Here is a 15,083-nt window from a genome sequence, read left to right as displayed (position 1 = left end):
TCCACAGGCCAATTTTAACATTAAATATGTTGACAATTCTCTCTCGAAACATATTTACACCAGGCACACAAATTCCCCAGAGTATCTCAGCAATAATGAAACAACAGCTAAAACCCTCTTGACTGAGTGGTGCAGAAGGCAGGCAAAACATGTATATATCCAGTCCTTCCTCAGAAACTCATGGACTAGTAGGATCTTAACTCATTTATAATTCCCCACCTAATTCTCCAAGCAATTGAATAATCTAGCCTGGTGACATAACGACTGACACAATCTGCTGTTGTTGTTGTTTTGTTTTTTTCACTACCTGATTTTTCTCATGTCAACAGAAAAAAGGGCAGAGAGAGAGAGACGGGCTCAAGTAATAACACACAAGTTCATGTATTGGCCCTTACAGCATGTGTGCTTCTTTCAAACTCACCGACTATAGGTTCATTTCTAGAAGCACCTTTCAGACCTGAGCAATCAGGAAAATACTTGCACGGAACATGCATTTTGATGGGCATAGTCAGTCCCATAAATCACAGAGATACTCATATCATCATGAAAAGAGAAATAAGAGTTTCCATGCAGCCTCCTTCAGTGCCAGGAAAATTTAGCAGCCCTGATCTTTACCTTGGGTACAAATGCCACCATGCATGCTGATACAGCCTAATGCAAAACATGAGTGAGGTTTGATGCTGGGCTCACCTATCCCTAGGGCTCAGGCTGCGACTCCGATCCTTGTACTGTTGCTCTCGCCTCTCCCGCTGATGGAAACCGTACTCGCGGAGCTCCTTCTCGTACGAGTCCTCGACTTCAAAGCTGCCGCCGCTGCTGCGCGACCCGACGAAGTCGTCCTCGTAGTGGCGTGAGCTCGACTCGCCCCCACTGCCAGACCTAAAGAAGTCTGCCGAGGTCCCGTGGCTTGGAGGGAAGGGATCCTCGCCGCTCCCTGAAAAGTTGAAGTTGGCGTTGCTGTTGCCTCCACGCGATGATGAACTGAACGTGCTCTGGCTACGACGCTCCCGCCGACTTTCAAACTGGGCGAAGTTTCGAAATTCTCCACTGCAGGGGATATGGTATAGAATTGCACAGAACAATCAGCAATTTGTTTACACTTATACACTACTGAATACTCTGAATGTTTCCCATTGACATGTTACAGTTATTAAGCTTTAAGATGGCATATCAGTATAGACCCAACTTCTCTTCACAACGTCACATTAATTTGGACTATCACATTCAAATATGAGACTAAAATCTATGAATTTTTTTATCACTTCCTGTTCATATCTACTGGGCGTATTCAAAACAAAAACTGGTCAACTTGTGAGAAGTACAAATTGTGAACGACAGTGAACATGGATTAACCTCACTGCTATCATTCCTATTATATTCCCTCCATAGACAAAAATTAAACATCCATGCAGGAATGCTGATCATTTGCAGGTCACGCTAACGCTCAACTTTTGTAAATCAAGAATGCTCTCCATCTTTTCAGCAATAAATTGAGAACGGCTTCAGGAACCAGAGATGAGCACCGCATCTCAGCGACTCGTACCTTCCTGCACCGCCTCCTCCTCCTCCTCCTCCTCCTCCTCCCGCTCCCGAGCTGCCTCCGATTCCGGTCCCCGAGCTCCCGGTGCCGGCTCCTGACCCAGTGCCCGAGCCGCTCCCAGTGCCTGCCGTCGTCTGCCCCTCCCGGTAGCTGGCCGGAGTTGGGGTGCGGTCGAAGCCCGTGGGCGAGGGCGTCCGGCTGTGGTGGTAGTATACAGCTTGCCCCGTCCGCTCCATGCGGTCGTAGAAGTGGTTCTGGCACTCCCGACTTGCAAAGTCAACCTGACCACAGGTTGGAGCCAAAGAAACGGAAGAGATCAGCAACGATGTAAACACTGCCAACTTGGAAACTTGACATTAGCAGCTTAACATGGAAGATTATGATGCACAGCATATATTCTGAAAACACTTTGACTTTCATCAAAGTCTAGAACCATCAGAACTCCATCTACATACTTCCTTCTTACTAGCATCATCATTCTAATTTTCCTCTTCCTTGATTGTTTGTGGTTTTTTTAAGTGGTTTCTCATCTTACAAGAAAAACTGTGACAAACATACTACCCTTTAAGGGGTTGTGACAAACATACTACCCTTTAAGGGGTTGCCTCTTGTAAGAGAGACAGTCTAATGCCTCACAGGATTTATTTGGTGTCAGTCCAGGACAGCTACTGAAAATTACTCGCTTTCATCATATCCACACTCATTATTCTACTTTCCTCCATTGAAAAATTTCGTCCATACAACTCCATACCACAGTTGGTTCACATTTCCTGACTGCTACCCTTACAAAGAATTGGTATACAGTTTATTGTCAAGATGGCATAGTTCGAGCTGCCTCCGCTGGAAAATAAAAAATCACTTAATTTAAAAGTGAAATCCATCAAAATTACTCCTCACCTGATCCTTTACTGGCTTAAATTCTACATTAGGTGACAATATACCAGAAATAAGAGTGACACAAAACTCTGAAATCCCCACCCTCCTACTCAATTTCGTCTAATGAAGTGCTCAAAGACTAAGCAATAGCAGATGTGCTACTGTTGAAAGACCTCATAGAAGAGCGGACAAAGAAGAAACAATCCACAGTTTGCATTGTTCCTGTCCATGTGGTCACTAACCGGGGGTGGCCATGATACACTTATAGCTTAATGAGGATACCTGAAAAATCTTTACCTCTTCCGACAACTGCTACTATTCCCCCCTGTAGGTCCTATTCCTACTGAACTTCCATCACATCCAGAAGTCTATTCCCTCAATTGGATAGCCCGTATTTCCTGACGCTTTACCCTGCTTCTGTTTCAACAAATGAGGGCAGCGCGTCCTTGTCCCCTTATTATTGGACTAATCACTTGAGATTCTACAGTGACAACTGACCAGCAGGTAGTCTTTTGAGTCAATGTCTAGCTGAGGTCACATTTCATACCAAACTTCCTTGGTAAAGCAAAAAAAAAAAAAAAAGTGCACCATCTACTAGAAGAGTTTTACTAATATCTGTTCATAATTTTCATTTTTTAGTGGTACATCATTCTATGAATGATTAGGTTAGATATTCCTTGACAAAAACCAAAACAAAAGCTGGGCCAATATTCTGCATGACTTCAAGTATTATTTCTGGAAATAGATTCATGAATAGGTGAGAGTAGAGAATCAACCATCATTCCTAGTGGCCAGGACGCGCAGGGCACCGCGGTCTAATCACCTTCGGTCTCCTCCCTGAGATCTTTCCGTTCTTCATCTCCTGCGCCGCCTTCTGAGCGTGCTCGATGTTGTAGAAGAACACCAGCGCCATGCCAGCCCGCTTGTCCACGACTACACGCGACACCTGGCCGTAGCGGAGGTTGAAGAAGCGGCCTAGCGTGGTTTCGTTGATAGAGGGTGCCAGGCTGTCCAGCCACACACAGTTGGTAGCCATACTCTTGCCGAAACCAAGCTGCAAAAAATGAAGATGAAATTTATGGGGGGGATATTGGTTAGCAGCTCTTGTACGAGACATTTCTCATGAACTCTGCTATCTTATGAAATAAATTGTCAACTTCAGAGAGAAACTTAACACAACCATGAAATTCAATCATCTTTCATGGCAGCAAACAGATTGATAAATAAAATAGTTTCCACAGAAGTGCTGGCTATGACTATTTCCACAAGCATAGAGTACAGATAGCTCTTCACCAAACAAAGCATTCACACAATAGCAAACAGAACAAAACGAGACAAAATTCAGAGGGAAAAATATGATGACATGATTCGATGCGATCTCTTTGGCCATGCAATGGCATTGACTGAACCAAGCCCAGCCTCTCAAATGACTCCTCTCGATTGAAGGGAATGCAATGTTGAGCTCCCAGCAGACTGAATCAAAAACACTATACGAATAATGCTCAAAGCCAAATTTCAAATATTGGGTTGTAAACCTAATGCATCCATTAGCCATCTAGGGGTCTCCTAAAATTCACCAAAGCTAATGCTGAAGAGATCGTAGTGAACACTCTCTGCCGCCATTCGCAAAAAGAAAAGGAAGGAGGGAGGATTTCCTGGGAGGAAAGATCAAAAGCATCCTTCGAAGAAAAGTAGAAGATTGAGTTACCATCCTCCCATAATGAGTCTCCCTCTCAAGAAGAAATAGGCAAAAGATTCAGAATAAACATATCAATATTCAGTAAATATTTCCCTGCTGAATTCCACGATCTGTAGGAAATTTCTGAATGCACCGCTATAGATCACTCACGAAAGGCAGGCATCTTTTTTTTCCCCCTCACTATAAATGCAGATAGCCAGCAGGTATCACCAGGAGGCAATTGATAAGGAAGAGGCGGGTGCCATGGCGATGCTGGGATGGAAAGTTACACACTCTCTTGAGAGCAGAGATGAGAGTGCTGCTGCGAACCAGCATATCAATTGATACGGACTAATAGGGGGTGGGGGATTGAGAGATGAAGTAAATGGGGATTCCAACATCTTCAGGTGTGCACAGGCCACTGTGAATTATTTGAGAGGCAGAACACAAAATATTGCTGCAACAGTTGAGGAGGTATATAACGGCTTGGATAGGGTGGAGACGAAGGAACAGAAGCACGGCAGAGGGAGAAGCATGCAAGAGGAAATGCTAGAAGAAAAGAAGAAGAGACATATGAGAGAAAGATGTAGAAGTGGAGGTTCACAGGGAGGCAATGATTGTACAGAACGGGAGAAAAGGAAGATGCAACAAGACAGGAGATCACACACACCCACACCTACACACCCACGCACACATACACACACACACACACACACACACACACACACACACACACACACACACAAGACAAACTCTCACAGACCATGAAAGCAATCAAAGAACTCCCGCGAGAGAAGTCGCAAGCAAATGAGAATAAAGCAGTTATTTGAAGAACATGTGACTAGCAGAAAAAAACAGGGTATTTACAAGGAACGTCAGAAATTGGTAAATGTGCCATGACTGGAGGAAATGGAATGGACTTGAATATCATTCAGGTGGGGGGGGGGGATCACTTCTACAATGGTCAGTAAAAGATAAAGATAATGACAATCTCAATCTTTTGGTTCTCTTCCTGTTCCTACTTCAGAGTTTGGAGGTTTGCATTTTCCCCAAGGGATTTAAACATGAAGATAAATAAGGGATGCCAACTCCATGGCATGTACATAACCATCATCACATATTTTTATCTGAGCGTCCACAAACCCTGGTAGAAAGAGGAAATGGACAGCAGGGCAAAGGTCACACTTATCTCAAAGGCCCACCAGCTAAAATATCATAGATAGCTCATCTGGAACACTGACCCAATTCACTGATCCAACAAAAGCAGAGATGTAAATATCCAACTATAAAGTTGGAAGGGGGTGGGGGACACAGCACTGATAAACTAGCAACATTGCAGGGAGTTTAGGGCTTGCTTACAGCAGGAAGTTCTGCTGTGTAACGGTAGTGCAACAAAATCAACAAGTAGTTTGTGGTAAGTTTAAATACATGTCATCGTGCAAACAAGTTTCTTGAATCCTACACTGACTGAATCAGCTAATCTGACTCTTTTGCATGACAGTAAATACAGTCACACCACTCATAGATCCTTTCAATGACTGACGCCTTCCATCAAGGCATGAATAAATCAAGAATGAGTTGCTCTAACCTTTAGACAATCCATGCACAAACAGAAGTCAGTTGGCATTTTGAATCTTAGTTCTCTTCAACGGTTTGGAAACCTTAAGTATCCTTTTGCGAAGAGACAAATTTAAGCCCCAGAGACTGTCCTTCATACCTTGACTTTGTTCTTGCCAACGTACTCCCCGTCCAGCTTCTTGCGCGCCTTCACCACGCTGTCGATGTTGGAGAACTGGAGGAACGCAAAGGGCTGGGCAGCCTGCGGCTTCTTGATCTCAATATGCTGCGGAAGAAAGGAGAGCAGAAACAAAAGACCAATCACCACTACGGCTTCAAAAACAGAAATGATCTCACGGTTACGATCTCACTGGGTTTTGCAATTTGATGTTTGACTGCCGACATCCTATGATGCAGAAGGAAAACATGTATGGCTTCAAAATAACAAGAAAATTGTCAAGGAACTCATCAGCATATCTCATGAAGTTCTAATATTATCATTAGTACTGTTCGTTTTTTTTCTTTGGTTATGTTCATTTTTATTTTATCTTTCCATCTCATTGTCACAATTGCTGGTCAATGCATCTACGATTGTCTTGGTTTCATCACAATCCTCCTCAATTCAAGGCCCGTACAGTTCTAATGATGGGAGTTCCTCAAAGTCTTAGGTCAAAGGTTTCATGATTAAACTAGGGGCATTGCTGCTGTTTTCTTTCTTACTGCCAGTCTCAACTGTACTGTCAGAGATGTTAAGATACACTGTCAAACATTTCCTCCGCTCTTCGTAAGATACAATACTGTGGTATTATTTGTTGAACACACACACACACAAACACAAAAAGCTACTCTTCCCCTTGCTCATACCCAATATGATATCCATGGCAGTTTTGGACATAAACCTCTGGGTCAAAATCCACCAGATTCATAATATTCTTACACTGTCTGTTATCATACGAACATGACAAAAATTGAATATTGTTTATGTTTCTAGAATCACAGACTGCCTTGATCTTTTTTTTTTAAAGTCAATAGGTGTAACACGTAGGAGAGTAGATTACAAGAGGATGTTACAATACATGCAAGGATTCAAACCTTGTAAACAACCAGTTTTCTCAGGCATATCATTGGAGGAAAAACAGTTTTTTCACCATTCTTGCAAAAGACATGTGTGGTAACACAACATGGGAAAAACAGCATTTCCCATAAAACCTGCGGTATTTTAACAAAACAAAAAACAAAAAAGAAAACAAAAACAGTACAAAATACTGCAAACATTATGAAAGACACCTAACGGTATCTCTGTACACTGCTTCTTACCACTATGTCCCCGAATTTGCAGAAGGCATCGTGAAGCTCATCCTTGTCGATGGTGCGGTCAAGGTTTCCGACGAAGAGTGTCCTCGTGGCCCTCGGATGGTACTCATCGAGCTCCTTCTCAAAATACTTGACTTCGCTGTCATCCACGCTGATGTCTACAGGTGGCAGATATAAAGGACAAAAATGGTGACAAAAATTTCTGGAAGTAACAAAATAAATGCATTTGTCAAAAGCAAGCTTCTAAAACAGCTCTGAAAGTGTAAGACAGTAAACTGGTACTTGCACCTGCGATTTCTTCATTTATTCCTGACTTCTTCCTTTAAAACTGACCATTAGGCAAACTTCCCTTTTCAAGAGTTGCTAAAATACAAACTTACTGTGATAGCAACTACTTCCCTGGAACATCTACTGATAAATTTGACAGAGAGGCACACAATGTAAGTTTAAATTCTGTGGTGTGCTGTTGTTCTGCCTACATATCAACAAGGTCGATGATACATCTGGCTTCCATTTCCACAAAGGTAGCATACACGCAAATTCCATACATGCACTCGCAACACAATTGAAGACACCACCGACTTGTACAAAAAAACATGCTCTTTAACCCATTGAAAACGGGCTTGGTTTTGCTATAACACGCATTTCCCATAGACACCTGCCCGAGTATACTCGGGCCTCGTCCTCAAAGGGTTGAAGAGTCAGCCAGGTCATCGACAAGGTCTTCCTCTTTCTCCGCCTCCTCCGCCTCCCACAGCCACAAACACTCGGGAGTGATGCCGACTGAGATGGGAATCGGCGACCGCGAGCATGAAGCGGGAGAAGAAGGAATTTAGAGGAGCACCACCTCATCCACAGAATCGGGCACCAAGGTGTATCTCGCCTCGCTGTCTCTGAGCCCACCTTACCACCATCTGGTGGGGGGCCCACCTCATCACCTCTGACTCCAACTCATGAAGACACGATACCACACAGGCGGGCAGGAAAAGAAATATACCTGCTAAGGTTTAACCGCACCTGAGAGCCCTGAATGACGAGACTGAGTAATGGAAATCTCCAACGTGCCGGGAGGAATGTGAAATGTATCATCATAAGTCACCACCACCCAGCCTTCCACGAGTGAAAGTTGTTTATACGACAGAAAAAGGTCTAAAAATACTCTCCCTTCGGTACAAAGACCTGTGGTACTTGAGGTAGTCAACATTACTCAATCCACTCATAGTGGGAGAATACAATACTGTTTGTTGTGAGCTCAAAAAGAAACTGAAGACGTCTCAAAATGCCCTCGTGATTGAGGACACGACGTACAATTCGTAGAGTCATCATCTTGATGTATTGTCATGGCTACCAGTAGTGATAACGCTAAAATTTACCCCGACATTTGCGGCACGTCAGGCTTGCCTTTGTTCGAACAAAATCACACGGATTGCGTGGGAAAAACTAGCCAGAAGTTTAGCTGTGACTTTTGATATTTGAATATATACCACAATTTATGCGCAGCCACATAGAAGGAAAGACGGAGTCTGTTTGTATTCATCTGTATGTGTGTGCACCTGCATAAGGGTGAAGGAAGGAGTGAATAAAATGCCAGAAGTTATGAAATGCAAAACCCAACGCAGAAAGAACCTGATGCACACTAAGAATTCCAGCTCAGCTAGAGATATTCCTCTGAAAAAAAGTGTCACAACTGAGTTTCATAGGACCCCTGCTTCATTTGACAGCACTATATACAGCTTTTAAATATATATACACACTTTGTAAGAGGTCATTTTTTATTATGGGGTGTGCTTTATGCAAGTCACTGGCTTTCAGTAAACAAGTAGATCTTGGCATGGCAATCTTGCATTGTTTATATGACAGCTGTATCACGGGTAAACATAAACCGGTTACCAACTTTGAGAAGGGAGATGAGCATCTTTACCACAGAGAACCCTCTCATAGCTTTTAGTCATGTCTCAGAAATCTTGGAGACGTACAATGTACAACCTCTAGCATGCACAATGTACAGTTGACTCTCAAGCCAACAATGATACAGTTTTGTGATGCAATTAACCTTGAGTTTATTGCATATTGAAGTCATATTAAAGACAGGCTACCTCTACAGCTGTATCGATCAGATCTTGATTCAATTGCACAAAGTTACAATCGTGCTTCTATTCATATCAGCCTAAAGAGACTGCCTGGCTTAAATCTTGTTTAGGGATGTCTGAAGATTTCAAATCATAGTGAGGACATCACTAATGTCAGCGGCTCATAGGATTTGATTTCCTCAATTGAGAATCTGTGCATCCTCTCTCGAACGTACCGAGTGAGAAAGAGAGCTATGTTTATGGTTTGTTTTTTTCAAGTCAGGGCTGAACGGTGAAATCAATCCCACGGCGTGGTAAGATGGCATCAAGGGAGTGGCACACGGCTGTCTCTTTCCTATCACGGAGAAGGGGGGGGGGGCAGAGAGAGACTCCAATAATCTTATTCTCCTCCATCTATTCCTTTTCAACTCAACCTTTTGACAAAAATTGGCTGTTGCTATGGAGAATATCTCCTGCACTCCCCTTCAGAGAGGAGCCAGGTTAGCAGCGCCTCTTGTGGCGGGAAGAGGGGGCCTCTGGAATATTTCACGGAATCGCCGTTTTTTAACTTCTTCACTGACACAACAAACTGCCTCTCTTCAGAGTAGCAAAAGGCAATAAGCCTCAAATCAATGCATTGGCGAGAAAAAATCAAGAGAGAGAGAGAAAATATTTAAAAGAAATTCTACTTGGGCAGGGAAGTCAAATGAAAAGCTATAAGAGAGATGACAGAATCCAATTAGACATCGTCAAGACCTTGAGTAGACCTGATGTACTGCCAGAGTGAAGGCCCTCACAAGGGAGAAATGAAAAGATGAATATGAATTGGAGGTTGGGACTGGATGACATACGATGGAGGGTATGATGGAGTGAACGAGAGAAAGAAAGACGCATAGAAAGACAGAGTCAGATAGGGAAAAGGTATACGAGAAATGCAGATCGCAAAGGATACAAACTTTAAAAAATACAAAGCTGAGACCTCAAAAACATCTACGAGGTAAAGTGACAGCAATACAAACAACTAAACAAAAATGCAGTTAAAAAAAAAAGAATGAAAGAAGGAAAAAAATTGTAAATGATGAAGCATGGAAGTTGATCTGCACATCTGAAAGCAAGGACTTAGGAGCACGAATGCCAAAGGGGGGATAGTGGGAGGTCGGTGTAAATGCATGCCTTCTACTTATTTTATACTCACATACTGACAACTGAAAAAAAAAATCACATCAACATTGACAGAGTTGTTGGAGCCATGATAGAAGAAATGTTAGAGGCTGAAGAGAGTATACATGAGAAAGTTTATGCATCAGAATCATATTCAAATCTGCTGCAAAAGCAACAAGGGAAGACTTGACTTCTAGCAAGAGACACTTGGTAAAAAGGCAGTCATATTTCAATATTTTGACGTCTCGTTCTGATCAGATTAACTGCACGTTTGAATGGATGGACAGCAGCCTGGAGACTGTAAGTAAATTTAGATCACAGAGTAATAAAAAAAAAAGATAAGAGGAAAAATTTTCATTGGGATGGACGTCACAAGCTGAGATGGACGTCAGAAGATGAGATGGACTTGATTTAAATGAGAGCACTTCAGCTTGAAACGAATCAATATGCATGTCGTGGTATCACACAAAATACTCTTCAAATAAAAAAAATCTCACAGTATGTGGTGTTTCTGCGTGACAGTCATTTCTGATATAGATTACGGTTAATGGACATTGCAGTCCACACTACCAAACATGGGGAGGAAATCTTTCGGCCATTAGCTAAAATTTGATGCTCACTGCGCTCTCAAAAAGACAGCCATGGATGCACTGAAGGAATCATACAATTCATCGCTTGGACATCTTTCAGTTTTCATTAGGTCAGGCCGATCTGACGGCAGAGATACAAAATGAGCTTGGCGAGAGAGAAGGGGGAAAAAAAAATCTTCCAAAGAGGACAGAGACTGAATGAGATGGAGGGAGGGAGAAAGAGAGAGATGATTGCTTGTGATGGAAGCAAGGAAGAATGGGGCAGCTGTGGAGGAGCCAAAGAGGAAGAGAGAAAGATGCCTGCCAGTCGCCATAGCAACAGCACGGTGGCCTTGTTGCATGGTTGCCTACGATTTATCACCAGCGAGGCGACACCAACAGCGACCAATGATTTACCGTGCATAATTAGCATAAAATGCCGGGCAGGCTTCCTGCTCTCCCGCTGCCTTGTCTCCAGTTCTTGATTGCCTGCGCAAACCCTCCGTGTTGATAACGGACCCACGCACTAAAAACACCGCAGTCATATATTTACAAAACAATATATGGAAAGGGGTGGGGTGGGGTGGGGCGGGGTAGGGTTGGGGGGAGAACAGCACTGATAACACAGTGTGCTGTACGCCACAACATACAGCACTGTCTTCATATCGATAATCTCAAACCAATCTCTGTACAATGTATGACTGAAAAGTAAATGATTATTAATGGCACAGCAGCCATATTTTTTTTCTTTTTTTATGCTAATTTGTTGGAAAAGAGATGCAAAATATGGCTGAAAGTATTTGCACCAGTTTGTCTGGTGCAAAGGGAGAATTCAAGATGTACTTGTTTTCAGAGCTAGAGATATTATGATATGGGCATAGGAGAATGTGTTGGCCCCAACATACACTTGTAAACATGTTACATAATCATAATCACAATCAAACCAATAACAATAACCATAATCATAATCAACCAATATTATGAGCCATTCTTTCATCTTATTCAATTCCTGGGAATAACAAACAAAAGAAAAAATAATGATGCCTAATCAAGGAGAAAGAACTTAAAACACACATTGCAGCCATAATACTTCAAACATACAGGGTATTATTACCACTGATCTCAACTCGAGAAGCTCATGCCCATGGCTGTTGCCCAATCAGAATCCCAAGTTTCAGGGTTGCTCGCGTTGCTTGTGATTTCAAATGACATTCTAAATTCAATACCAGTGATTTTACGCCCGCCCAATGACAGAGGAGCTCACTGTAATGCCTTTGACAATCTTCTCTTCTTCTTTCTGTTTTTTTTTCTAAAAACACATTGTATGTTTTCCAACAAGAAAGATCCAGAAAATCTACATTGAATCCTACATTCTCATGCTAATTTTCAAATACAAAGTCAACCTTCAAATTTTTTTCACCCTAAGTTTCTGCCAGCAGTCATTTCACAATGGATCTACTAACTGTAATGTAAAGAGATGTACCCTGTCAACACAGCCTAGATGATGAATTCTGGCACATCCAAAAAGCTGATCAGTGAACATTTGTGAAAATATGATAAAGAATGAAACTACTGTAACCGCAGAACAGACATGCCAATAAACAAAACAATGAAATGGTCTTTCTTGTTTGTTTGGGGGCACTGTGTTACTTTGTACCCAATATGCTGAAATGCAAAGTTACTTCTCCCCAAATTTGCTATAGTCTGCAAAGTTCACAAAATTACGAAGCACATTTCTAGAATATAAAATGGAGTTTACAACCCAAGTTTTTATCTTATGCAACTCTATAGAATTTATAAGCATTTTTTTTTCACTGATTATTTTTTTTTCATTCCCTCATTTATTTATCTATTCATTAATTTTGGCACTATCTTTCAATATTTACACACAATGAAATCAAACAAAGCACATGCTGAAATGATTTGTATCAAACCAAACATCCAAAGCTGGCTATCACAGAATAGATTTTAAAGTCAAAGCAATTTATGATTGCTTTGACCGATAAACCAGTCCTTACTCTCAAATTGAATTCTCTGTGTGTTTGAGAAATAAAGTAGCCTTTCATCAGCGTCTCCATTAACCATCAAAGAAACAAGAAATACTTATTGCCATGGCAACATACTTAAGAGGCTTTATGAGGCTAAACAGTAAAAGGACTATGTTAAAAAAGACTGCACCTACGCACAGTGTTACGTTGAAAGCGAGTGCAAGAGAGGGGAACCTACAATTTCAGAGTACCGGTAGCTGCGTGCACAGCTACTGCTGCCACACAGGTCTGTGTGTAGTAATAATAAAAGCAGGCAGGAGCTGGCAGCTAGACACACAGGAGTGTATGGGCATGGAGCTAGCAGCTCCATGGTATAGGTGAGCACTGCATATAAAATGTATGTTGATGGAGTGCCAGCAATATGTCTGTGGTGAGGGCTGTGTGTGTGTGTGTGTGTGTGTTGTATACTTGTAAAACTGCATCTGTACATGTGTGTGTGTGTGTGTCTGTGTATCTTCGTCTGCATACGAAAGTGTGTGTATGTGACTGTGTGCATGCCATAGCAGCATGCCCCATGCCTACTGCGCATCAGCTCTGCACTGTACTGGAGCACATACACACTACATAAACAAGGGCTGTTCTCAATGTTTTGATCGTGTTATGAAAACATACCAACCGCCCTCATAAAGCATTTCATATAAGATATATTAATCTTCATACACAACCAACTCTACTATCCTTCCCTACAGTGGAACAGACTCGGAAGTGGCAAGATAAAGAGTAATATATGTTCAGAATCAGATAGCAAAAGATATTGGTCATGTATAAAAATTCTTGAATCTCCATGTATATCCTATACAATGGTCTTGGGACTTTTCATATTACAGGTGACTGGTAAACTCATGCTCAATGTTCCTCTTCTATTCTCTTCTCCCTGTTCGACTTTTCTGTCAATATCTATTTTAATTAGTCCAATCACAAACTTTCAATATTCTAATTGCAGTAGGTACTGTACAAAATCCCAAATCTCAACACACACACAAAATGCCAGCAAAGACCAGTCTTTTAGATCTTAGTCATATAATAACAAGAAGCCTTTGTTTCATTCATATCAATTATGTTTCATGCCGCTGAAATTGTTATTAGCTTGTAGTTCTACTCTTATTTCATTTGATTTGTCAGCAGAGGGGAACCACTATTAAAATGAGGGGGCTACTGGAATACAGATTTCTTGACATGAGATAGAGATCAGGCAGACAAGACAAAATACACACTGCATCTCTTTGATTACATAAGGCAAAGACAGCAAAAATGTACAGAAATGTGAGATACATTGAGAAATGCTTACATAGGTGTCCAAGCTTGCTATCTACAAGATAAAGTTCACAGTTTCGAGGAAAAACAAACAGAAAATTGATATAGAAGAAGAAACAGGATGTCACAGCTAAAAGAGCAATTCATGTGATTATGTTTTAAGGATTTTTGTTTTTCTTTTTTGATAGGATGATTTTAACCTCTGGACTCTGTTGATGGGTGTGGTCATGATCGTCATGGAAACAGGAGGGACCCCCACAGAGGGTGTGTCCTCCAGTGAGTGTAGCCTTACCTGCACCCTCCCATGGAGACAGCTTCATCTCGCATCCAAAGAAGAGCTTCCCCTTCGAGGCAGCCATCCCCTTCTCCATATCCTCCGCCCTGGATATCCAAGCATCGCAGACGAGATAAAGAGAAAGACAGAGAGAGAGAAGAGTGAGATCATGAGCTAATAATAGAAAGTGACATCATGCTCGCAGCTGAAGTCAGCTGCGACACCATCCAGGCAGATCTTGTTGGCATCGAGGCTGATGCAAGACAGACACACCCAGTAAAAATGACACAAAAACCAAACAGAGCAAAGTACATACAGGGCACTCCATCACATTGTGTGGCAGCGGTATTTCGTAGAGCAAATTCTGTGCTTGAGATCAATATATTTGTGGGGAGAATTGAATCATTGTGATGGACAGAAGAAGCCGTATGTAGTATTTAGGAATGGCTATATGGTTCAGTATCAAAATGGAGAGTATAGTATGATGAATACCTTTGGATTCTTAAATAGAAAACCAAACGACTTGCCATGGCTTTCAATATCAAATTTGAATGGGGTAAGGAAGGACCTATATTTTGGCAGTGCATGCAATAAAGGGATGAGAAAATTTGGTGTGCATGAAAGATGGATGTTGTTGCCATGCCAACGCATCAGGTACATACTCCCTCAAAATGTGCTTGAGGTGTGGCAATGGCAGTTTCCTACAACAGGTTCTTCCTGCCCGCAGACTTTGTTGATGCAGC

General features: G+C 41.9%; 1 protein-coding gene across 1 annotated transcript in view; it reads right to left on the bottom strand.

Annotated features, from left to right (window-relative positions):
* Nucleotides 1–15,083, bottom strand: part of LOC139711725 (uncharacterized) — a 121,649-nt gene that overhangs the window by 17,628 nt on the left and 88,938 nt on the right. Inside the window, exons 5-10 of the mRNA XM_071623583.1 lie at nucleotides 14,359–14,447; nucleotides 6,969–7,123; nucleotides 5,812–5,937; nucleotides 3,240–3,470; nucleotides 1,611–1,821; nucleotides 691–1,045 (exon numbers count right to left, since the gene is read on the bottom strand). Coding sequence (XP_071479684.1) covers nucleotides 691–1,045; nucleotides 1,611–1,821; nucleotides 3,240–3,470; nucleotides 5,812–5,937; nucleotides 6,969–7,123; nucleotides 14,359–14,447 — 1,167 coding nt within the window. The remainder of the gene's footprint in view (nucleotides 1–690; nucleotides 1,046–1,610; nucleotides 1,822–3,239; nucleotides 3,471–5,811; nucleotides 5,938–6,968; nucleotides 7,124–14,358; nucleotides 14,448–15,083) is intronic.

The sequence above is a fragment of the Diadema antillarum genome, unplaced genomic scaffold, assembly GCF_040938485.1.
Source record: "Diadema antillarum isolate AM-2024a unplaced genomic scaffold, OU_Dant_1.0 seq00001697_RagTag, whole genome shotgun sequence".
Lineage (NCBI taxonomy): Eukaryota > Metazoa > Echinodermata > Echinoidea > Diadematoida > Diadematidae > Diadema > Diadema antillarum.
Note: the sequence above shows the minus strand (reverse complement) of the source record. Positions and strands in the feature narration are given on the sequence as shown.